Here is a 23,909-nt window from a genome sequence, read left to right as displayed (position 1 = left end):
TGCATGTATTTGCGGATGATCACACAGCATGGCAATACACAGGACCTATATTATAGAATATACCATACCTGTTTTTATACCCCCCTGCAATAAATGAGCTCAAAACTTATAACGTGGATCCGTTTATAACGCTGTTGCATGGTTTGGACCTGGTCATCCGCGTTATATTGGAGTTACAGTGTATAGTCTCTTAAAAAAAAACAAGAATATCAGTGAAACTGATGGATGCTCTCCGATGATGCGCTTTGTCAATATATGTGTTAATAACCACCTCAAACAAGATAATGTGTTTGTCAGAAACACTATGTCCCCTTTTGCGCCGCTTTGAAGCTATATATTTGACCTTTGACCTTAAGATGACCTTCACCTTTCACCACTCAAAATGTGCAGCTCCATGAGATACACATGCATGCCAAATATCAAGTTGCTATCTTCAATATTGCAAAAGTTATTGCAAATGTTAAAGTTGGGGCAAACAAACAAACAAACACACAAACAAACCAACAGACAGGGCAAAAACAATCTGTCCCCCACTATAGTGGGACATATAAATCTTTTATTAGCCTCGGTGACCTTGACCATGACCCCAGTGACCTCAAATCTCATCAAAAGGTAGAGGCCCTTGCAAGGTACCTACATGCCAAATATGAAAGATATCTGTAAAGTATTGAAGGTGCTATGAGAAACTGTTACAAAAGCGTGACGGAAAATATAATAATAGCCTCGGTGACCTTGACTCCAGTGACCTAAAACCTCATCAAAAGGTAGAGGTCCATGCAAGGTACCTACATGACAAATATGAAAGAGATCGGTAAGGTATTGAAGGTGCTATGAGAAACTGTAACAAAAGTGTGAAGGAAAAATCTATTATTAGCCTCGGTGACTTTGACCTTGACCCCAGTGACCTCAACCTCATCAAAAGGTAGAGGTCCATGCAAGGTACCTACATGCCAAATATGAAAGAGATCGGTAAAGTAATGAAGGTGCTATGAGAAACTGTAACAAAAGTGTGACCGAAACATCTATTATGAGCATCGGTGACCTTGACCTTGACCCCTTAGTGACCTCAAACCTCATCAAAAGGTAGAGGTCCATGCAAGGTACCAACATGTCAAATATGAAAGAAATCGGTAAAGTATTGAAGGTGCTATGAGAAACTGTAACAAAAGTGTGATGGAAGGAAGTAAGGCAGTAAGGAAGGAAGAAAGGAAGGACAAACTGGCAACTATATGCTCCCTGAAAATTTTCGGGGAGCATAAAAATCCAGCCTAGCACACTTACTACACATGTATTAAGCCCAATTTTGCCAGAACGCAGCTCAAGACTTCCAACTTGTCACTAAGTATGCCTGTGAAAAGGACTTGCTGACGTGCCCCAAAATGCTAGGTCAGCATATAATGTTGGCAAAATTTCCCTCTCAAAAGCCAAGTTATTTTGAGGTAATTGTTGTTCTTTTATTGTAACATTATTTTCGAACCAACTGACTCCAACTGGAAATCAAAGCAAGGTATTGATAACTAACTAAATACAAAATTTCAATGCAATACCTCCTTCCAAACTCAAGTTATTGAACAGAAACAGTTTGTCTAATTTAAGAAACAGTGACCTTGACATTTACCAATGTGGCCCAAATGCAATCAAAAGCTAAGTCTGATTTTTTAGAGTAATATTTCCTTCAAAACTGTTTTTAGTCACCATTTCAGATGCATCAGCCCTCCGGCTTTTGGCAGATATAATTTGAAAATGAGAGAAGAAATTAAATTTAGTGTCCTTTTCAGGCTGAAAAATAAACTGTTTGTCATACAATGTGGCCAAAACATTTCTGTATTAAAAAGTCAAGTCTTTTAGACAATTAAATGTCAGAGTATTTTGTTTTCATCAAAACTGCTTATGTTTTTCATCAACACTCCGAATAAACAAGAGCTGTCAGAGGACAGCGCGCTCGACTATTCGAGTGCTTGACAGTATAACTTAAGCCATCATGGAGAGGGGGGGGATATAATGTGGGTGTGTGATCATTTAATAGATGATCTTTCAAAAATAAGAAAACAAAATATAATTATTTTCTTTTTGGGGGAAGGGGGGGGGTGGGGGGGTTGGGGGAGAGGGGGGTATAATGTGGGTGTGTGATCATTTAATAGATGATCTTTCAAAAATAAGAAAAAAAAGTTTTTTATTTTTTTGGGGGTGGGTGGGGGGGGGTTCTGTGGGGAGGGGGGGGGGGCGTGGGGGATGGTTTGGGTGGAGTGCATTGTTGTATGTAAAGTAAGTGTTGTTTTGTCAAACTTTAACACAGATTTATCTAAAATATGCATATTCTAAGTATAAAGGGGGCAATAATTCTGTCAAAATGCTTGATACAGTTGTCTGCTCTTGTTTATAGGTTGGGGTCATGTTGGTAAACAAGTATCCAAAATATGAAAGCAATATGTCAAGGGACACAGGAAATATTTGGGGTAGTACGCAAACTTTAACATAGATTTATCAATAATATGCATATTCAAAGTATAAAAGGGGCCATAATTCTGTCAAAATGCTTGGTACAGTTGTCTGCTCTTGTTTATAAGTTGGGGTCATGATGGTTAACAAATATGCAAAATATGAAAGCAATATGTCAAAGGACATTGAAAATATTTGGAAAATATTTGGGGTAGTACGCAAACTTTAACATTTGCACGCAAACGGACATGGAAATGGGTACGGCAACGCCGACGCCGGCTGAGTAGGATAGCTCCACTTTATATATTTCATATATAATAGTTGAGCTAAAAATACAGACGCTTATGAAACATAGACATGCTTCCAGAGCATACAGACGCTTGAGAAGTAATGTTTGTAATGTATGCAAAATATGAAAGCAATATGTCAAGGGACACAGGAAAAATTTAGGGTAGTATGCAATCTTTAACATAGATTTATCAATAATATGCATATTCAAAGTATAAAAGGGGCCATAATTCTGTCAAAATGCTTGATACAGTTGTCTGTTCTTGTTTATAAGTTGGGGTCATGATGGTTAACAAATATGCAAAATATGAAAGCAATATGTCAAAGAACATTGAAAATATTTGGAAAATATTTGGGGTAGTACGCAAACTTTAACATTTGCACGCAAACGGACAAGGAAACTGGTACGGCAACGCCCACGCCGGGCTGAGTAGGATAGCTCCACTTTATATATTTCATATATAATTGTTGAGCTAAAAATACAGACGCTTATGAAACATAGACATGCTTCCAGAGCATACAGACGCTTGACAAGTAATGTTTGTAATACTTTGCCTTTAATCGTTTATATTGTTTAATGCCTCATGGTCATGAAAGAAATAGTTTCCATTTATTTGGGTTTTGGAAGCTAAATTTTCAGGCAGTTCCGTAGTATCGATTTGATCACGATTGAGATTTTCTAGAAAAAAAAAGAAGATGGTTTAAGATAACGACAATAAACATCGGTTAAAAACATTCTGGAAACTTAGGTAACCATCTTTTACCCGTACATATTTCATTCAATCTTAATTTAATTTTAATTCACTCCTTGATTGGTCGTAATTATCAAATATAAGTGCTTGATGCTATCGCATAGCGTTAAATGATTCAAGTATGGTGCCCCATTCCAACATTCACTTTGTATACGACTAACCTAACATGGTTGACATTTATGTTTATGAAATTTTTAAACACATTTATCGTCAATATTGACCATATTTTGGTTTTCTAAATAGAAGAGAGCAGACAAGATTAACTTTGCAATTTTTTAATAACTTAAATTCAGAAGTTATGGTTCTGGCTGGTAATCCAAATTGTCTAAGATATCCTGCCCAGAAAAATTATCACCAAGACGCATGATTACGCAAACACTGTTCTCCTGGCACCGTCTGCCGGCCTGCAACAAATGTTCTCAAAATACAAACAGTCTTTTAAACAGGATTTTTAAAATGGGCATAACAGTTTGGAAACATGACACAGAGGGGGCCAGTATTCACAAAGAGAAATCTTAAGTTACATAACACTTGACTGAAAACTTCATATTAGAAATGAAACAAGGGACAAAAAATTGTCACAAAACCAGGTTTTCAATTTGAAAAAAAAAGTCTGATAAAGGGAGACAAGTCAAACTGAACTAATTGTTTATAATTAACCCCCTTTGTTTCAAAATAAATCTATTTTTAGTCGTAGCGACCTTGACCTTGGAGATATTGAGGTTATTCTTTCGTGCGACACACCATCCAATAATGGTGAACAAATGTGCCAAATGATTTTAAAATCTCACAATGAATGACATAGTGATGGCCCGGACAAGCTCATTTATGGCCATTTTTTATCTTTGAACTCAAAATGTGACCTTGACCTTGGAGATATCGACGTAATTCTTTCGCGCGACACACCGTCTAATAATGGTGAACAAATTTTTAAATCTCACAATGAACGACAAAGTTATGGCCCGGACAAGCTTGTTCCGCCCGCCCGCCAAACCATCCTACCGACAACCCACCCGCCTGCCCGCCGACATTCGCCAATCTAACAACCAGTTTTTTCCTTCGTAAAACCTGGTTAACAATAAACTGAGAAGCCAACCTGTAACGACCGGTAGAGGTCTTCAGCATCTTTCTCAGGCAGTTGTTGTATTCTCTTACACAGCAGGCTGTATGCTGACTCTGCACTCTGGCCTGATTTGGAAAAAAATTTGGTTGATTGTAACCTTCTAACATTAAGAGGACTATTTTTCACATATTAACTCACACTTTCTTCCCAATTACTTTATTTGTAGTAAATCTTTCTGATCAGAGAAAACTGGATTAAGTTAAGAAACTTGGTCGACAGAAAATTTATTGATAAATATAGAACAATGGGATCTACTGACGATTCATGATTTAGTCCATTATAAACAGGATGGTCATATAAATAGGTAACACCCTAAACAAATTTTCAATCGCAGAATTTTGAGAGCTTAGGAAAAAATTGCTTGCATTTTACAATTTTGCAAGCATGCAAGTATTATTGAGACTCGTTCCTGGAAAACTGGGCTAAATGTATTTCATAGAGTGTCATCTCACATTAGCCTTTGCAGTCTGCACAGGCTAATCAGACATGACACTTTCCACCTAGACTGGATTTTCTGTTATAAGGGACTTATTTTAAAGAAAAAAATCATAAAAATGGAAAGTGTTGTCCCTAATTAGTCTACCTGTTTGGAATGAACAGGCTTATCTGGGACAACACTTTAAGCACATGCAATAAGCCCAGTTTTTCCTGAACAAGGCTAATTTTCTACAGTCTCGACAACACTGCAAAAAAAGAAAGATGTCCTTGCAGAGGTTGTGGTGGTACTAACCATTGATGTCCTTGCAGAGGTTGTGGTGGTACTTACCATTGATGTCCTTGCAGAGGTTGTGGTGGCACTTACCATTGATGTCCTTGCAGAGGTTGTGGTGGTACTTACCATTAATGTCCTTGCAGAGGTTGTGGTGGTACTTACCATTGATGTCCTTGCAGAGGTTGTGGTGGTACTTACCATTGATGTCCTTGCAGAGGTTGTGGTGGTACTTACCATTGATGTCCTTGCAGAGGTTGTGGTGGTACTTACCAGTGATGTCCTTGCAGAGGTTGTGGTGGTACTTACCATTGATGTCCTTGCAGAGGTTGTGGTGGTACTTACCATTGATGTCCTTGCAGAGGTTGTGGTGGTACTTACCATTGATGTCCTTGCAGAGGTTGTGGTGGTACTTACCATTGATGTCATTGCAGACTTTGTGGTGGTACTTACCATTGATGTCCTTGCAGAAGTTGTGGTGGTACTTACCATTGTTGTCCTTGCAAAGGTTGTGGTGGTACTTACCATTGATGTCCTTGCAGTGGTTGTGGTGGTACTTACCATTGATGTCCTTGCAGAGGTTGTGGTGGTACTTACAATTGATGTCCTTGCAGAGGTTGTGGTGGTACTTACCATTGATGTCCTTGCAGAGGTTGTGGTGGTACCTACCATTGATGTCCTTCCAGAGGTTGTGGTGGTACTAACCATTGGTGTCTTTGCAGAGGTTGTGGTGGTACTTACCATTGATGTCCATGCAGAGGTTGTGGTGGTACTTACCATTGATGTCCATGCAGAGGTTGTGGTGGTACTTACCATTGATGTCCTTGCAGAGGTTGTGGTGGTACTTACCATTGATGTCCTTGCAGAGGTTGTGGTGGTACTTACCATTGGTGTCCTTGCAGAGGTTGTGGTGGTACTTACCATTGATGTCCTTGCAGAGGTTGTGGTGGTACTTACCATTGATGTCCTTGCAGAGGTTGTGGTGGTACTTACCATTGATGTCCTTGCAGAGGTTGTGGTGGTATTTACCATTGATGTCCTTGCAGAGGTTGTGGTGGTACTTACCATTGATGTCCTTGCAGAGGTTGTGGTACTGGTGCAGGGGGCAGTGGATGCAGATCTGCTGGGTCTGCTGGCGACTCTGCTGGTACGCGTTACGGAATGACACCCGCAGGTCAGCCATGATTTCATCGACCTGAAAACATGGAGTACAATCATACAGCTGCTTGGAACAATCCATTAAGGCCAGCCGTGATCTCATCCACTTGAAATAGACAAATTTGAAAAGGGGCTATAAGAAAACTTGTTTTTTTTTACTTTTTGTTAAACCTATTTGTGTTTGATGTTGTATAGATATTGTTACAGTACAATGATTTAAAACAATCATGTGCTGTTTTGTGTTGTTTTTTAATAACATAACTACTAGGTGAGTTATTGCATCAAAAGGCATACAATAAAATCACTGAGACAAAAAATTACACATGTGCACGATCTACACTACAATGTAATTCAGTGTAACAGGACCATAACCAAGTTTACTTGTTATCTTCCTAATTAATAGCTACAAAGTAATTGAGGCTCCCTCTCAGAAAACCAGGCATTATGCATTGGGTAAAGTGTCATCCCAGAATAGCCTGTGCACTCTGCAATCTGGGACGACACTTGACGCACATGATTAGACCTGGTTTTCTTAGAGCAAGGCTCAATTACATAACCAAACAAGAGCTATATTATGGCACAGCTGTCTGTCACGTGTACATATCTCACGCTATAGACCAGAGTGACCTTTGAAAACTCCACAATGTAATTGTACATAAAATCAACAGAAGGAAATGTTTCTCAAACACTGGATGACATGTTTTGCAATAAATGTCTGATTAAGTTACAGAAAATCATATACCAATCGTCTATTTCTGTGGATGGAACAACTAACTGCATATTGGCATTTCTTACACATGTATTGAAAATCCTACTTTTAGCTTGTATTTTCAGATATTGTTCATAAAATTGTAGGTGTAGAAATTATATGAGCCTGAATGACAATCATAATGATTATGAGCAGTTTGATTTACTGTCTGAAAAGAACATTTGCAAGTTAAGTTGACCATGGACAAGTAGGATTTCATGAAGTAATTTATTGTCATACGAATTTCTTCTTATTTTTCTGATTAACAATTAAAACAAATAGAACATACACGAAGGGTCTAAAGTATACTTTATTATTATTCTGACAAGCTTGGTTGTAGACAAAAAAAAGTTGCAATCAAACTTGGTCTTGGATTCCTGAACAATTCTAATATTGTCCCTTAATCTACAAAAACAAAGGGCCATGGCACAGGTTCAGGGCAGCTAAGCTGAAACTCAACACATACTAAGCCCTTTCCCACTCAGAGCAACAGTGACAATAGCAACCAGCATACAACTACAACTGTGTGCAAGTAACTCGCAGTCTGTCCTGGTTTTAAGCTGTTTGCTACAAGGTTAAAAAAATGAATCCTGTAAAACTTGATTCAATTAAAAAAGGGGTTATTAGTTTAACTGAATTTTCTAGGGAACTATAAAGGGTCAAAATAAATTTCTGAGCTGTAAAGGTTAAAGAGATGGAAACTAGCAGCATCCTACTTGCCCATAGCCCCTGATCTTTGTGGTGAGCCCCTAGATTTGATAAGGAAACTCATTATTTGCCCTCTGTACAAGTAGAAATGAAACAATGGGTGCTCAACTTTGTTCAAGGTATCAGATTGCAAAGGAGACTTTTTTATTAAAGAAAGTCAATATAATTATACATTTATAACTTTTCTCAGCAAGAAAGGTGAAGGTCATACTAGTTTATAGCAAAAAGGCAAAGGAATATCGCAAACATTACATACCAAAACATTGGAGCAGCAGCGAAGGAGATGGCATACCAGCACACTTCCGGGTTCCCGCGATATGAAACCAAACACATCTGGCTTTGCGTTGCCCTAGAAACACATGCACAGAATTAGTTTGCATGAGATCCTTGCATGATGGTCACATTGTGTAAGGCTTCCAACATAGATTTTATCACCCTGTAATAGTGCACTTGACATATTGAGGAGGAATTCTCCCATGTTATATGCTAGTAATGTCGTTTTTTGATACAGATTGTTATCTGTTGCAGTAATGAGAAACGCATCTTCAAAATGAAAATGTCAGACTGTATTTCATATTGGCTAAGATAAGAATATTTATTTTTGATTCATAAAATTAAGATGAAAATAATCATATGTCCATCAATGCACTATTCGAAATAAACTGTACATGAATAAACATGGTTCATATATCACGATCTTCAAAAAACCAATTAAATAATAACTTACTGGATACTAGCTTATCATTTTATTGGCAAAAATATTCACTTATAGTTAAACAGTCCAATAAACAACATAGAAAGAGTTCCTAAGTTATACTGACAACAGAGCAGTGCAATTTCTCATTTTAATTGAAAAGAACATCAGATCCAACAAGACTATTGCCCAGCAATATATGTCCCCTACTGGCTCCACCATTGTCAGAAATTCCACCATTGTCAGATTATTATTATTTTTTTTTATTTGTTGCCATAGCAACAAGAATTTTTGACGTAGGAACAAAATGAAATTACGTGCAGAATGTCCATATTGCAATCTATCCATGTTTCAAGTTTCATGATAAAATATGAAGAACTTTAAAAGTTATCACAGGATCCAGAAAACCACCATTTTCAGCAGTATTTCTAGTCTATTTGTTGCCATAGCAACCATAATTCTTGACGTAGGAACAAAATGAAATGACGTGCATAATGTCCATTTTGCCATCTATCCATGTTTAAAGTTTCATGAAAAAATATGAAGAACTTTTAAAGTCATCGCAGCTTCCAGAAAAGTTGGACAGACATACATACAGACAGACTGACAGACAGAGCGCAAACCGGTGAAACCGGTAGGGGACAAAAAGTATCACAAGGCATTTTATTTTTCATTCTTTTTTTAATAACCACATAGACACCACAAGGTCACAGAAGGGAACATTTATATACATATATTTACTTTAAAAAAAATCAGAAAAAAAATCTGCATTTATAAGGAAAAATGTAATAAGTGTTTTTTCACCATTTTGGGAATGGGGCCAGGACCTTTTGGATTGTGAAAATTGGCTGTGGTTTGACTAAAATTGGGAATTTGTGTTGATGTTTTTTCCTCAAAAATGCTTCAAAATTAAAATTAAAATTGTGTTTTCAGTATTATATTTACTAAGGTTAAACTTATATAGCTGGATGGGATATGAACAAAATGTTGAGATCTATAAAAACATAAAATTATAATAATAATATTTTTGGAAACCTTAAATTAGGAATTTTTAGGTGGCATTTGGCCTACTTTTTTCCATTTTGAATGAGGCCAAATACACGATATTGAACGAAAAAAAAACACACTGGAAACCATGAGTTTATATTACAAACTTAGATTAAGAGTGTACTAAGCTAGTATTGGAAAGCAAATCGAATACTCTTCAGTACAGAGTAATGTCTAGAATGCATTATTTTATTGATTTGTTAAGATTGCTAGCTCCATGTTTATAATGAAACCTGCAGAAGCAGATATATAATTTTAGTTTGATTCTCACTGTAAACTTAAAGAAATTTGATATTTTTCCTCGATTTCATTCACATTTTTGAAAATTCATGTCACAAACTTTGTGTGAAATAAAAGCAACTTAACTACTTGTTTACAAGATTTGTGAAAAGTATGAGATAAAATACCAATTTCGCGGCCTCACAAGCACAGTGTACTTGTAAGGAATATTTGTCTGAAACTAATTTTTTTTATGAAAACTAATTTCAATGTGTTGAGCTTCTCTGAGACAGCACTTTCCACCTAGACTGGATTTTTGTTTAGAAAAGACTAACTTGAAGGAAAAAGTCCATAAAACCGGAAATTGTTTTCCCTGCTTAGCCTGTGCAGACTGAGACAACATTTTATGCACAGACATTAAGCATGGTTTCCTATAATGTTACTCATATATATTCATATGCTGAATGAGGGTAGGAGCAATCACCCAGTTGCCCAAAAATGCTCTAACCCTTTATCACTTAGGTACGTATTTTCACACATTTGTAGTCCATCAGAAAGTTATATTTAATTTTAAGACCTTTCTTACTAGATTCAAGTTATTAAGGCTTCATCTCCAAACCTTTGATACTGATGAGCAGCAAACAGCATAAAACCTGAACAGACTGCGAGTTACTCGCAGGCTGTTCTGGTTGTATGCTGTTTGCACATAGCCATTTTCACTTTGCTTTTAAGTGAGAAAGGGTTAACTGTGCTGGTCATTTTCTTGTGAATTTAAGAAATTCAATCCACAAGATTTCTTCAGAAAAGGTTTTATTACCTATATTGTAAGTATTACTAATAATTTAGCAATGAAATTTGCTAAACTTATATGCATTACCTCTGCATAATTAAGAAACTATGACTACAGATTTTGACTGCTGATGTTGATTTATTTGGATAGCGACTTAGTAATCAGATATCAATTAAGAATATTCAGATACACATTTTGCCATCAGTTGACTTGCCTAGTAATTGGTAAAGACTTCTTTACTGACTGAAGAACAACAAAGGAAACATTATTTTTATTGTAATATTGTCCGGCAAATTGTTATTTGTGAGCATTAGCTCACAAATAATGCAGATGCAATTTTGCAAATCAGTATGGGCTTAGCTACGCTAGGAACCGTAACCCCTGACCGCCTGTGTGGATAACTGCAGTAAAATTAAGCAGATGAATGCTAAAAGCGTCTGCTCTAACCACCGCATCTGCCTGTTCTCACTGGTACAGTACATAGTGTGTATAAAACAGCTTGTAAGACAACGTTGGCCATTCTAGTGTTTATCATTAAAATCTGTACATATTGGCTGCTTTCAGGGAAAACGGGGCTTAATGCATGTCAAATAAGATTAGCCTGTGCACACTGATTAGCTGTATCAATGATTTGAAAAAAAATTAACACATCTCACCCTGTGTTTTAAGACACACTCTTTATAAATTTGAATGGGTTGTGGTCATTTCAAACTTGCGATATAATAAACTATAACATAATTTTGAAAACTGAGTTGCGTCTAAGATAATACAACAGCGAACAAATTCAGTGCTTTCAGCGCTTTGGTTAAATGTTGGGACTTGTTTTTGCAGTCATAACTGGTCAGTTTAAGAATCATATCATTGAGTACTGCGTCCCCAACAAAAATTAGCAAACATCAAAATAGAATAAGCAATATACGAAGTGAATTCAAGGCTTGGTTTTTCTGTCAAATTTGGGGTAAATCTTTTGTCCAATTCCCAGTGTCAACAGTTTTACCCCAAATGTTTGCCTAAATTCCCTAAAATTGAAGGTTTAAAACAACAATGGGGCCAAGATGGCCCTAGTTCCCTCACCTGAGAGGAGTCGGTTCATTCAATCTTTACCAAATGTCAAACTTGACCTAGATATTGTCCAGACAAACATCCTGGTCAAGTTTCATCATTATTTCATCTGCGAGTCATGATCAATGTACCAATGAAGTTTCATGATCCTAGGCGTAAGCATTCTTAAGTTATCATCCCGAAACCATTCTTCTAAGTTGAGTCACCGTGATCTTGACCGCCATTGTGTGAATACGTTTTTTGGCACTGTGACCTTGACCTTTGACCTAGTGACCTGATAATCAATAGGGGTCATCTGCGAGTCATGATCGATATACCTATGAAGTTTAATGAGCCTAGGCATAAGCGTTCTTGAGTTATCATCCAGAAACCATTTTACTATTTCAGGTCACTGTGACCTTGACCTTTGACCTAGTGACCTGAAAATCAATAGGGGTCATCTGCGAGTCATTATCATTGTACCTATGAAGTTTCGTGATCCTAGGCATAAGCGTTCTTGAGTTATCATCCAGGACCATTTTACTATTTCAGGTCACCATGACCTTGACCTTTGACCTAGTAACTGAAAATCAATAGGGATCATCTTCGAGTCATGATCAATGTACCTATGAAGTTTAATGATCCTAGGCATAAGCGTTCTTGAGTTATCATCTGGAAACCATTTTACTATTTTGGGTCATCGTGACCTTGACCTTTGACCTAGTGACCTGAAAATCAATAGAGGTCATCTGCGAGTCATGATCAATGTACCTGTGAAGTTTCATGATCCTAGGCATAAACGTTCTTGAGTTATCATCCGGAAACCATTTTACTATTTCGGGTCGTGGTGACCTTGACCTTTGACCTAGTGACCTGAAAATCAATAAGCCTTATCTGGGAGTCATGATCAATGTATCTATGAAGTTTCATGATCCTAGGCATAAGCGTTCTTGAGTTATCATCTGGAAACCATTTTACTGCTTTGGGTCACCGTGACCTTGAACTTTGACCTAGTGACCTGAAAATCAATAGGGGTCATCTGCGAGTCATGATCAATGTATCTTTGAAGTTTCATGATCCTAGGCATAAGCGTTCTTGAGTTATCATCCGGAAACCATTTTTACTATTTCGGGTCAACGTGACCTTGACCTTTGACCTAGTGACCTGAAAATCAATAGTGGTCATCTTCGAGACATGATCAATGTACCTATGAAGTTTCATGATCCTTGGCATAAGTGCTCTTGAGTTATCATCCGCAAACCATCTGGTGGACGGACGGACCGACATCCTGAGCAAAACAATATACCCTCTCTTCTTCGAAAGGGGGGGGGGGGGGGGGGGGGGGCATAATGAGAAAACTGCCCCCCTCCCAGCAGCCATTTTATTCACCTGACCAGAACCATTTTTAAACTCAACTCTCGTATCAAGGAAACAAATATTCTGAGCAAATTTCATGAAAATTGGGCCAAAAATGTGACTTCTACTGTGTTCACATGTTTTCACTATACACCATTTTCAAACTCATCCGAGATATCAATAAAAACAATGTTTTGACCAACTTTCATGATGATTGGGCAAAAATTGTGACTTCTAGAGTGTTTACAAGGTTTCTCTTTAGCCAAATAGGGAAAACTGCCGCTATATACATATAGAGAAAAATGCCCAGCCCACTGGCGGCCATGTTTTTTCACCGATCTCAACCATTTTTGAACTCGTCCGAAACATCAATTGAACCAATGTTTTGACCAATTTTCATGATGATTGGGCAAACTTTGTGACTTCTAGAGTGTTTACAAGGTTTCTCTATAGCCAAATAAGGAAAACTGCCCCGCCCACTGGTGGCCATGTTTTTCAATGGATCGGAACCACTTTTGAACTCAACCAAGATATCATTAAGACAAACATTTTGACAAAATAACATGAAGATTGGGCATGAAATATTACTTCTACAGTGTTTACAAGGTTTTCCTTTTTTTTGACCTAGTGACCTAGTTTTTGACCCGGCACAACCCAGTTTCGAACTCGGCCGAGGTATCATTGGGACAAATGTTCTGACCAAATTTCATGAAGATTAGACAATAAATGTGGCCTCTAGAGTGTTCACAAGGCAAAATGTTGACGATGGACGACAGACAAAAGGCGATCACAAAAGCTCACCATGAGCACGTTGTGCTCAGGTGAGCTAAAAATCTATCCAGCTGTATTAATTGAACTTTTGTAAATATAATATAAAAAACACCTTTATTTCAATGTTTAAGTTTTTCTTCAAAATCAAACAATACCAATATCCTAATTTGCGATAAAACAACATCATTTTGTCAAATAAAAAGGGCTCTGGCCACATTCCAACAAGAGCACCGCATAATGCCACTCTCGGCTACGGGTGCAGTTTTGAATAAATGAAAGCTCGTCAGAATTTATTTTTAATTTTTTTAAGAGGTCACAGTGACCTTGACCTTTGACCTAGTGACCCCAACATGGGTGTGGCGTGTAGAACTCATTATGGTGCATCTAAATATGAAGTTTCAAAGTTGTAGGTGGAAGCACTTTGATTTTAGAGCCAATGTTAAGGTTTTAGCACGACGCGGACGGCGGAGGTCAGGCGGCGAACGACACAACGAGCTGGCTATGACAATACCTTGGGTTTTCTCCGAAAATGCCAAGCTAGCAAAAAATGGTGAAAATCAATAACTTTGATTCAAACCTGTGACACAGAAGATATATTCTTGAAATTCCGCTCTATGATCGTCTGCTTCTTGTCAAGGCTGATCAGTGAGATCTCGCTCTGTCCGATACGAAACAGCATGGTGCGGTTCAATGACTGACCTTCGTTGTCATGGAGATCATTACCCTGACCTTGACCTAGATTATCAGAGGAATCTGGATTGAGGCGTAAACTGTGAAACATGTCCCTAAGCTGGTCACTAGAGTTAGACAGGCTGAGCCCGTCGTTGACATTTTCTGTTGAGCTAAGTGCCCCATCGCTGAGGTGGTGCTCTGAGCCTACACCTACGCCACCAGACGTTACTGTTCGATTAATTTCTTCGTTGCTCCCTAAATGCAATTCCACTCCCTGTATTATTTTCATTTTCTGCATATCACCACTCTCCGATGTCAGACATTCATCAAAGACGGTTGGCAGACTCTTGATACTTGAGTCGCTCTTGTGTCTGCGTCTTGAGTCCGAAGTCTCGATGGTTTTCAGACCAGGTACCGAGTCTTTGGCCTCCAACCGGGCAACGAGATCGTCGATATGACTAGACAGCACTTTCTTGCCCTTGACCTTGGCGCGACCTACATACATGACCTCATAGCAGGCCTTTGCGGGCTCCGGGTCTTTGGGCTCCATCTCCCTCTGCGTTGCCTTGCGGATACCTTGGAACAGCTCCGGCACCTGAAATATACATGATATGAGCCTTGCTCTGGAAAACTGGGCTTAATGTATGTCCAAAAAGTGTTGTCCCAAATTAGCCTGTGCAGTTTACACAGGCTTATAAGGGACGACACCTTCCAATTTTATCGTACTTTCCGTTTAAAAAAGTCTCTTCTTAGCTAAAATCCAGTTAAGGCAAAAAGTGTCATCCCTCATTAGCTTATGCAGACTGCACAGGATTATCTGGGATATCACTTAATGCAGATGCATTAATCCCAGAGGCTCATATGTGGGTTGTTTTTACTAGTAGCCAAAAAACCAATAGGCTTGCAATATTTCTGATTGCCTCCTAAAATGTCGTCATGACTACTACAATTTGTGAAAATATTTGAAAGTGAAACAATTTTTTTGTAGTTTTTTTTTAGATGGACATCTTAGTTACAGGAAAATGGCTGCTTTCCCAACACCAACTTTGAATTAAAAAAAAAAATCCTTTTATATGCAGTTTTCTGGTACTTGACAGAAATTATTATTTTAGTATTATGTTCACTTTTTATGTCTACAATGAATGTTCAATACAATATTTACATCACAAGTATAACCGGTATTACATATCTTATAATATACTTGTAGCAGTTGTCTGCAGTAGCAAATAACATTATCTATTATCATTGATCTAGGATTTTGGCATGTTTTGACATGTTTTGAAGTTTGTCATTTAATGTTTTAAATTGATAAATGTAAACATCATAAATAAAAAGTTCCAGTTTAAAACAAAACAAAGTTAAAGAAAGAAATTGTTTTAATCCACACCCAGGCTCAAATCACTGACCCTTGGAGTTAAAGTCTACTGCATAAACCATTCGGCCATCTGTGCTGTCATGCAGTGCATGTATTTTGTTACTTTATATAAGCGATCTTCGTAATGTCACCAAATATAACGATAACAAAGAACTTTCCAAATTATAAAATCGTTTCACATTTGTAACCCTTTATAATTTTCAGGTTTTTAAATCGTCAAAAGATGAATAAAATAGCTATTTTAGAGCATGGTAAATGTTCAGTATTACTGTTTCTTTGCAAAAAACATAACACGAATGAAAATTGGCAAACCTGAAAAAACAGCAATTTTGTAAATTCATCAAGGTCTGTTAAAATCTATTAAATGTAATTTTCATCTATTTAATTTATCAAAGTTAGTTTTGAGCCACTGAATCTATTCTATAATAATTAACTAATGAAAATGACGGACAAACAAAAATAATTCCATTTGCACATTTGTGCAGTTTCAATTTTAAGGTCACCAGTAGAAGTGTACAGATTACAACAAAACTTGTGCACATTGAAAAACACATCTAGTTATCCTACGAACAAACTGATGTATCCAAGTGCTGATCAAGTAACAAATTGAGCTTTTTACACAATAAACTATTCAATTACTCATCCATATCCAATTTTTTTTACATTATCACTGTATCCGCCAATAAAACATGAACATCACTCCCTTCACTTCAAGCTAATATCTCCATTTATATGACACCACAAGATACATAAGTCTAATCATGAATCCACATCAGAAAACATTAACAAATGTAGCATACAGACTTTCCAGACAATCTACTTTCTTTGAGGTAAAATCAAATATGACAGTAGTCTTTCACTGGATATATGCTACAGCCCCTTTGAATGTATGATATGTATTAGCTTTGCTCTGGGAAAAATGGGCTTTAATGCATGTGCATAAAGTGTTGAACCATATTAGCCTGTGCAGTCTGCACAGGCCTATCCGGGACAACAATTTCAGCCTGAACTGTATTTTGGCTAAGAAGAGATTTCCTTTAAACAAAAATACAATAAAAGTGAAAGAGTTGTCCCTGATTAGCGTTTGCACTCTGTACAGGCTTATCTGGGACAACACTTTAAGCATAATGCATTAAACAATGTTTGCCCAGAGCAAGGCTCATAAGCAAAAATATTTGTAACAAGCGATGTGTTTGTAAAACACTATGTCCCCATATATATGACCATTGACCTTGAAGGATGACCTTGACCTTTCACCACTCAAAATGTGCAGCTCCATGAGATGGACATGCATGCCAAATATCAAGTTGCTAGCTTCAATATTGCAAAAGTGTACATTTAATGAGCGATTTTGACCCATATATTTGACCTTTGACCTTGAAGGATGACCTTGACCTTTTGCCACTCAAAATGTGCAGCTCCATGAGATACACATGTATGCCAAATATAAAGTTTCTATCTTCAATATTGCAAAAGTTATGGCAAATGTTAAAGTTGGGGCAAACAAACAAACCAACAAACAAACCAACAGACAGGGCAAAAACAATATGTCCCCCACTATAGTGGTGGGGGATATAAAAAGGCCCTGGATTTAAGTTTTTGGATAAAATTTAACAACAACATTGAAAGATAAACCTGAAATAAAGGAACATTGTCTCACCTTAAAGAAATTCTCTTTGGGAGGGGGGGGGGAGGGCCTTAAAAGACCCTTTCTAAAAGGAAAACAAGCCCTGAGTGTCCGAAAACTTTGAGTCCAAAATTGAAGTGTCCAAAAATAGCGTCAATTGTATCAACGACTACCGGTAATAGCACGCGCTTGTTAAATACCATGCTGTATCATAAGTATAAATTACAGTTATATATGTTTGCACTGCATTTTAAATAATTTTAAATGCCTAATTTATTTGACAGAAAGTTACTACAAGGTTGTACTTTGACCAACAAGTTCAAAGATGAGCATGTGATATAAAGATAGTATGAACCTGTAATTAACACAATAAAAAAAGCAAACTGACTTCTTCGTTTGTTCATTTCTGATAGTTGGTGTCTAACACCTTCCATTGTTCATAAAACTTGCAATAGGGTGCATCACACTTTGAAGCGTTTAGTATTGTATTTGTCACAGTTATTTTACTGAGAAGGGGTAGTACCATTGCGGTAGATAATTGAACTGTTAATTGTCACTACCCATGGTAATTGTCATAACACTTATGCTATCGGGCGAAACCATTGTTTAATACCGGTTTACAAGGTTATTTACCCAATAACGCAAATGTAATGGTCCGTTGCCCTCTGGCATGCACCTGCCATGTTTTATGTTAATCTGGTTGTAAAACCCCATGATCAAAGTGTCATTAGACAGGGAATAATCTACATGCGCGTCCCGCATCTATGACGCACAAATATCGAAATGGACGCATAGTTTTGAAATATGTGCGTCCACTCGGATGCATTGCTCAAACGAATCTGTTAACGCATACCCGAATCACAATAAGTACGAACCATCTTGGGTATGAGTCAAAAGTGTAGTGATGAACGCTGAGATTTACCGAATGAGGCTTAAAGACGGCAACAAGTCTTTTGATTGGCTCTAGTCGAGCCGCTGCTGTATAATACAAACCAATTAGAATCGATCTTTTAAATAGAGTGTGTTATGATATTTTCTAGAGTCCCCGGATGAAAACCTGCTTTAACTTTTTGAAACTAAGTCATAAATAATATAGAAAAAATGCCTCCGAAATAAGGTGTTGAAGCTAAATCCAAAACAAACAACTCTAAACTTTAATAACAGTAGGTCAACAGCTCGCAATTCAGACATTAACAATAATATTATCAGGTTCGCAATTCGGATGTTAACAATAATATTATCATCGATTTGAATCAAGTTGAAATGTTGTAACAGGTTACATTCATGTAACAGATAATGTTAAAGCCTATGTGAAGGCAAACAAGATAGTGATAACCCTGAATTTGTTGTTTTGGTTTGAACATGTTTTTGAGATTATTAAAAGTTTAATACAAAATATAGTTATTGAGCTAGTGTGATTAAGACTAGTTTTCTTCATTACTTGGTATCTTTCAAAATATGGGACCCATTCTTTTTCAAGGTGGACTCATTAATTTTGGCCTGGGACTCATTTGTCTAAAATCTGCGAGGTCAAGGGACTCATAGATAGTAAATTCTAGATTATTCCCTGATTAGATATCGAAAACAGGACCGAAATTTGTTAAAAAAGCGCTGTAAAATATACTGTCCGAAAACTTAGAGACATTAATTATGGATGAAAACTCGTATGTCAGAAAATTAAGAGTCACGAAAAATAATTATATTTGCTAAAAGAAGGGGTGTCCGAAAACTTAAAAGTGTCCGAAAACATAGAGAATTACGGTAGTGTAAAAGCGGAAGAAAAGAATTGCATGTCAAAAATGGTGCGGGTTAATCACGGCCGTTAATCACGCGCGCCACCTCTTTTTTTAGATGCATTAATAAATGAGCCAATGCAACTTCCATGGTGGCGCTAAGGCCCGGATGTTTTGAAATTTAACGGATAATTTAACAGGGTGATTTGGTTTACTATGTTTTTCAACACATTTCGCAATATTTCTTAAAATCGGCCAATATAGTGCAATTCAGCGATTAAAAATTCGCCTAAAACTGTACAGAAACATACAATCACAACCTATTTGGAAACGTGAGGACCTTTATAAGTTGTGGCATGGTAGACTTCATAAAGCAAATCGATGTCTTTTGCCTGTGTGACAAGCATATTTCCTGCCAATTAAATCGCTCATGACATAAAACGATTGCTTTCACCCTGTACAAGTTAATGCGTGCACAAAAACATCGGCTTCTAGCCGATCTTCTAAATAAATTTGCATCTTTCAAAAAGAGATGGAGCCAATGCCAATGAGGTGGCGCTCAGACTAGGAGGTGGCGCCAATGCACATGTATAGCTATTTTAAAGTGAAATATTTTACGTTATGGTAAATATTATGTTTACAGGACTCACATTAATTTTTTGTCAGTTGACTTCTTCAGTACATTTGAGTCGCATGCTTTTTTAATTAGAAAACAAGTAGTTTTCTAATACCATATTGATGGATTTAAACGTTCGTCTTTGTAAGATAACAACATTAAACATGTATTATACAAAATGGTAACGGAAAAAGACCAAGCTATCTTCATTTTGTGGAGTTTATAGTGGGAAAAACAACATAAATGAGCCTAACTAAGATTCGTTGACCTTGGCCATTTAGTAAATTAAGCCTTTGGATTAACGGCCACAAATCATAGTTTCAAGAAGAATCTTTTACTTAATTCGTGAATTATCATACAGTATACACATATTAATGTCGATGAATTATTATGATAATTTTTAACATTAAATTATTGGTTTGATTTAGTATAACAAAGTTTTGGTATATATCGTACACTATGTTTTATTCATGTTGGTGACTTCTTAATTGAGTTGATCACTTATATTTTGAAAAACTACATCTTATTTGTTTTAGAATATTAAATATAATGTAACAAATAACATTATCTGTCAAATCTACGTAATGTGATAATGTCATTGCGATACGACTGTTAATTGATACATCTTGCATTGGCGCCACCTCCTATCATTAGCGCCACCTCCTAAGCATTGGCTCAATCTCTTTTGGAAAAATGCAAAATTATCTTCCACGTCAGCAAGAAGCAAATATTTTGTGCATGCAGCATTTAATGTGTGTTGTACGCAACCGTTTGATGCCATTAGCGATTTAATTGGGTGGACATTTTCTTGTCACACAGGAAAAACTCATCGAAATGCTTTTTAAAACTCCACCATGCCACAACTTATAAGGTTTTCACGTTTTTAAAAAGGTTGAGAATGTACGTGTCTGGACATTTTTGGACGAATCAATCTTTGCTGAATCGCACTACATGACCCGATTTTAAAAATAATGCGAATTGTGTTGAAACAAACATACATAACCTAATCCCCCTGTACAATTGTCCATGAAATTTCAAAACATTCGGGCCTGAGCGCCACCTCGGAAGTTGCATTGGCTCATTTATTAATGCATCGCAAAAAAGGTGGCGCGCATGATTAACGGCCGTGTAAATGCATTTTCTAAGGTAAAAGAGCATGGATTTAACTATATTAAGAATATCTAAACAAAATAAAGCTAATTAAAGGGGCAGGTTGGAGTTTTAGGTACAGTGCAATGCATGTCATGTGTGGTAGGTAAAAGAGACAATGAATGTAATGTATTTTACTGATAAAGGACACGTTATGAATTGAATTCGAGTAAAAAGATCATTGTATGTACACTGACTGCAATTAATATACATGGAATCTAAATAATGTGGGGCTTTAGTTAGCCAGCCATTTAAATAGTGTAATACCCAGAGTTTTTAAATTTGTTTCGTTACCAATATTAATGTTCACAGTGTTGTTGTTTTTACCATTCAGGAAGAGGCTGGGGCCTTTGGATTGAGAAAAAAATATTTTTTTTTTATAGTAAAATTAAGAAATCGGTGGTAGCGTTCTTTTTGCTAAAAAAATACATGAAAATTGAGAATAACTGTTTTCAATATCATAATTGCCACAGTTTCAACTATTGAAGCTTGATATTGATTGATTTTTTAAACCTTAATTGACAGTGCTCCAGCTAGGATTTGAAAAGGGCAGGGGGGCTTTTTTGTCAAAAGGGCACTTTGGACACGCAGTATTTGTCAAAAGGGCACTTTGAGTGCGCGGGCATTTCTGGGATGCTTACTCTTGCATGTTAATTTATATGTTATTCATAATTGTTATAATATATTACTCCTATTATTAAACAATTCAAATATAATGTCTATAGTGAGGAAAAAATTAATAACAATTCATTGTAAAAAGATATTTATAAATCATCATATTTATAAAAAAAAAAAAAAAAAAAAATTTTTTTTTTAAGGGCAGGGTTGACCCTTGGAAGGGCAGGGGCGGAAGTTCGGGAGGGCAGGGGGGAAGTTCGGAGGGCAGGTGCGGGGCGCCCTTTGATTAAGGCCTAGCTGGAGCAACTGATTGAGAATCTAAGGCAGTAATTTTGAAGAAAAAAAAATATTTTGACAAAGAAATACACCGGTTCACTTAAGATTCAGGATGTGGTCAGGAAATGGGCCACGGCATACGTGTCCTTAAAACAGAGACAATGGCCCAATGATAAAAAAAAAGCATAGGCACATTCTTATCCACTTGTATTGAAGTGTTGAAGTGCTAGAACACTTGATGTGCTTGTTGCTCAAAGTAATGCCAGATGTAATGATATTAGAGGGACTTGTTCACCTTGATATCATAGGCTTGATGTGACCCTCTTTCATATCATGTGCCTTGCTTTGATATGTTGTGCCAAGCCTGATATCATGTGTCCAGCCTTGAAAGCATTGTCACGTAATTGTGTATCGTTCGTGGAAAAGACACAGTAACCAACAAAGTTCATTTCTGATTTCTTTGCGTTTTATTTTCTGCTTATTAACACAACACAACGTTTCCAAAATGTTTGTCAAATACAAGATACATGCGAAGCCCGCAATGGGCCTATCCCGCGAAAGCCAGCAATAATGCGACTTGTATGTTCGGCCGTTTTAAGTAAGACTGTCCATAAATATAGATATAAACAACGAAAGCTTTGATAATTGTTATGTGTACAATTCTTATTGGCTGTGTAACGTCACGTGTCTACATGTACAATTCTGATTGGCCGTTTGTTAAGTCACGTGTCTGCAACCTAAATATACGTATGCAACGGACACCTAACGAATACATACGGAAATGACCGAAGATTGACACATACGGTAAGCAAATATTCGTGTCCGGTAATTATAACCCGAGGCTAATGATTTGTTGATCCAGATGGCTGCCTATTTAAGATTGTATGAAATGTGGTACAAATTTCGATCATTATATAAATCCAAAAATGCCCCAAACGTGCGTTTTGTGTGCGTTATGTTACACAACTTTCCCCCTTAATTTGATTTTTTTTATTTTATGATTTAAAAAATCTTTTACAATTTTACTATTGAATTACTAATTAAATAAAAAAACTACATTCATATAAACACACTCAAATGATGGAAAATATGCGGATAACAATATGATTTCCTTGACAAGCATCTCTGCTGAAATAAATAACATTAGTAATTGTTATACAATTAAATGTCAATCAAAATGTTGTGTAGAACATCATCTGTTGATCGTTGGCCATCTGTACATCTGTGTCGTCCATGTTGTCTTGAAGTTGTAGCTCGCGGCGAATACGATGTTTCATTGAAGTCATTGCCGCCGTCATGAAGATAAGTAGATTGTAGGTTCGTCCGTGGCGATTGGAATGCGTTTGTTGATTCAGCTCTGCTTTCCGATGTTTAACTTGCGTCGTCGATTGTCGTTTCCGTTGTATTCATCGTTGTTGATGTTTTCGTTGTCGTTTGTACTTTTGTTGATGGCCCCAGCGTCTTCATTTCTCTCGGACATTAGATCTTCTATGGCCATAATGCTCACGAGGTATTAACTATAGCAGTGTTCTCCTTGATGTCTTAGGCCTCGGAAGTATCATTCCAAATGCGTTATCTACGCACGTCAAACAGTTGAACGGCTGCATCTACTCTATAGTGTTTAACGTCACAAGTATTGTGTCCAGTGTTGCGTCACTTGTTTGTCCTTCGAATCTTCTGCGGCGTTGGTCTTCTTTTAGTGATAGAACAGGTATTCACTTGGAGTAACCCGTGAGTTCCATTCTAATTATGTTGTTTGTTTCTTCTATTCGTTGTGGAAGGCGTTGTCTCGCGAAGTCGCTCTTCTTCGGCGTTGTCTTCAAATCTCGATATTTTTATCTGCGTCGTGGTGATACAAGTATCAGTTGTTCAAAATCATGGCAAACATTTATAAATATCCCTTAGTTATTGTTAAATATCGTCATGACAACTTACTGTGATATCTTATTCAAAAAAAATAAATTCTTTACAACGAAAAATATTAGTCAATTCCTCAAAAA

The 23,909-nt window shown here is 36.9% G+C and overlaps 2 protein-coding genes across 23 annotated transcripts in view; one reads left to right on the top strand and one right to left on the bottom strand.

Annotated features, from left to right (window-relative positions):
• Nucleotides 1-23,909, bottom strand: part of LOC127875987 (TBC1 domain family member 1-like) — a 277,043-nt gene that overhangs the window by 47,431 nt on the left and 205,703 nt on the right. For 3 of the 21 annotated variants that reach the window (XM_052420795.1, XM_052420780.1, XM_052420796.1), the window contains 3 exons: nt 8,182-8,274; nt 6,377-6,506; nt 4,576-4,667 (listed from right to left, as the gene is read on the bottom strand). The exons of 14 other annotated variants lie outside the window; for them this stretch is intronic. In XM_052420795.1, coding sequence (XP_052276755.1) covers nt 4,576-4,667; nt 6,377-6,506; nt 8,182-8,274 — 315 coding nt within the window. Of the gene's footprint in view, nt 1-4,575; nt 4,668-6,376; nt 6,507-8,181; nt 8,275-14,420; nt 15,111-23,909 lie in introns of all 21 variants that reach the window. 4 more of the 21 variants (XM_052420794.1, XM_052420777.1, XM_052420779.1 and 1 more) reach the window with 3 other exon arrangements.
• The window catches only part of LOC127875989 (WD repeat-containing protein 17-like), a 245,600-nt gene that overhangs the window by 132,936 nt on the left and 88,755 nt on the right, over nt 1-23,909 (top strand). The gene's annotated exons all lie outside the window — the stretch shown is intronic.

The sequence above is a fragment of the Dreissena polymorpha genome, chromosome 4 (assembly GCF_020536995.1).
Source record: "Dreissena polymorpha isolate Duluth1 chromosome 4, UMN_Dpol_1.0, whole genome shotgun sequence".
NCBI classification, from domain to species: domain Eukaryota; kingdom Metazoa; phylum Mollusca; class Bivalvia; order Myida; family Dreissenidae; genus Dreissena; species Dreissena polymorpha.
Note: the sequence above shows the minus strand (reverse complement) of the source record. Positions and strands in the feature narration are given on the sequence as shown.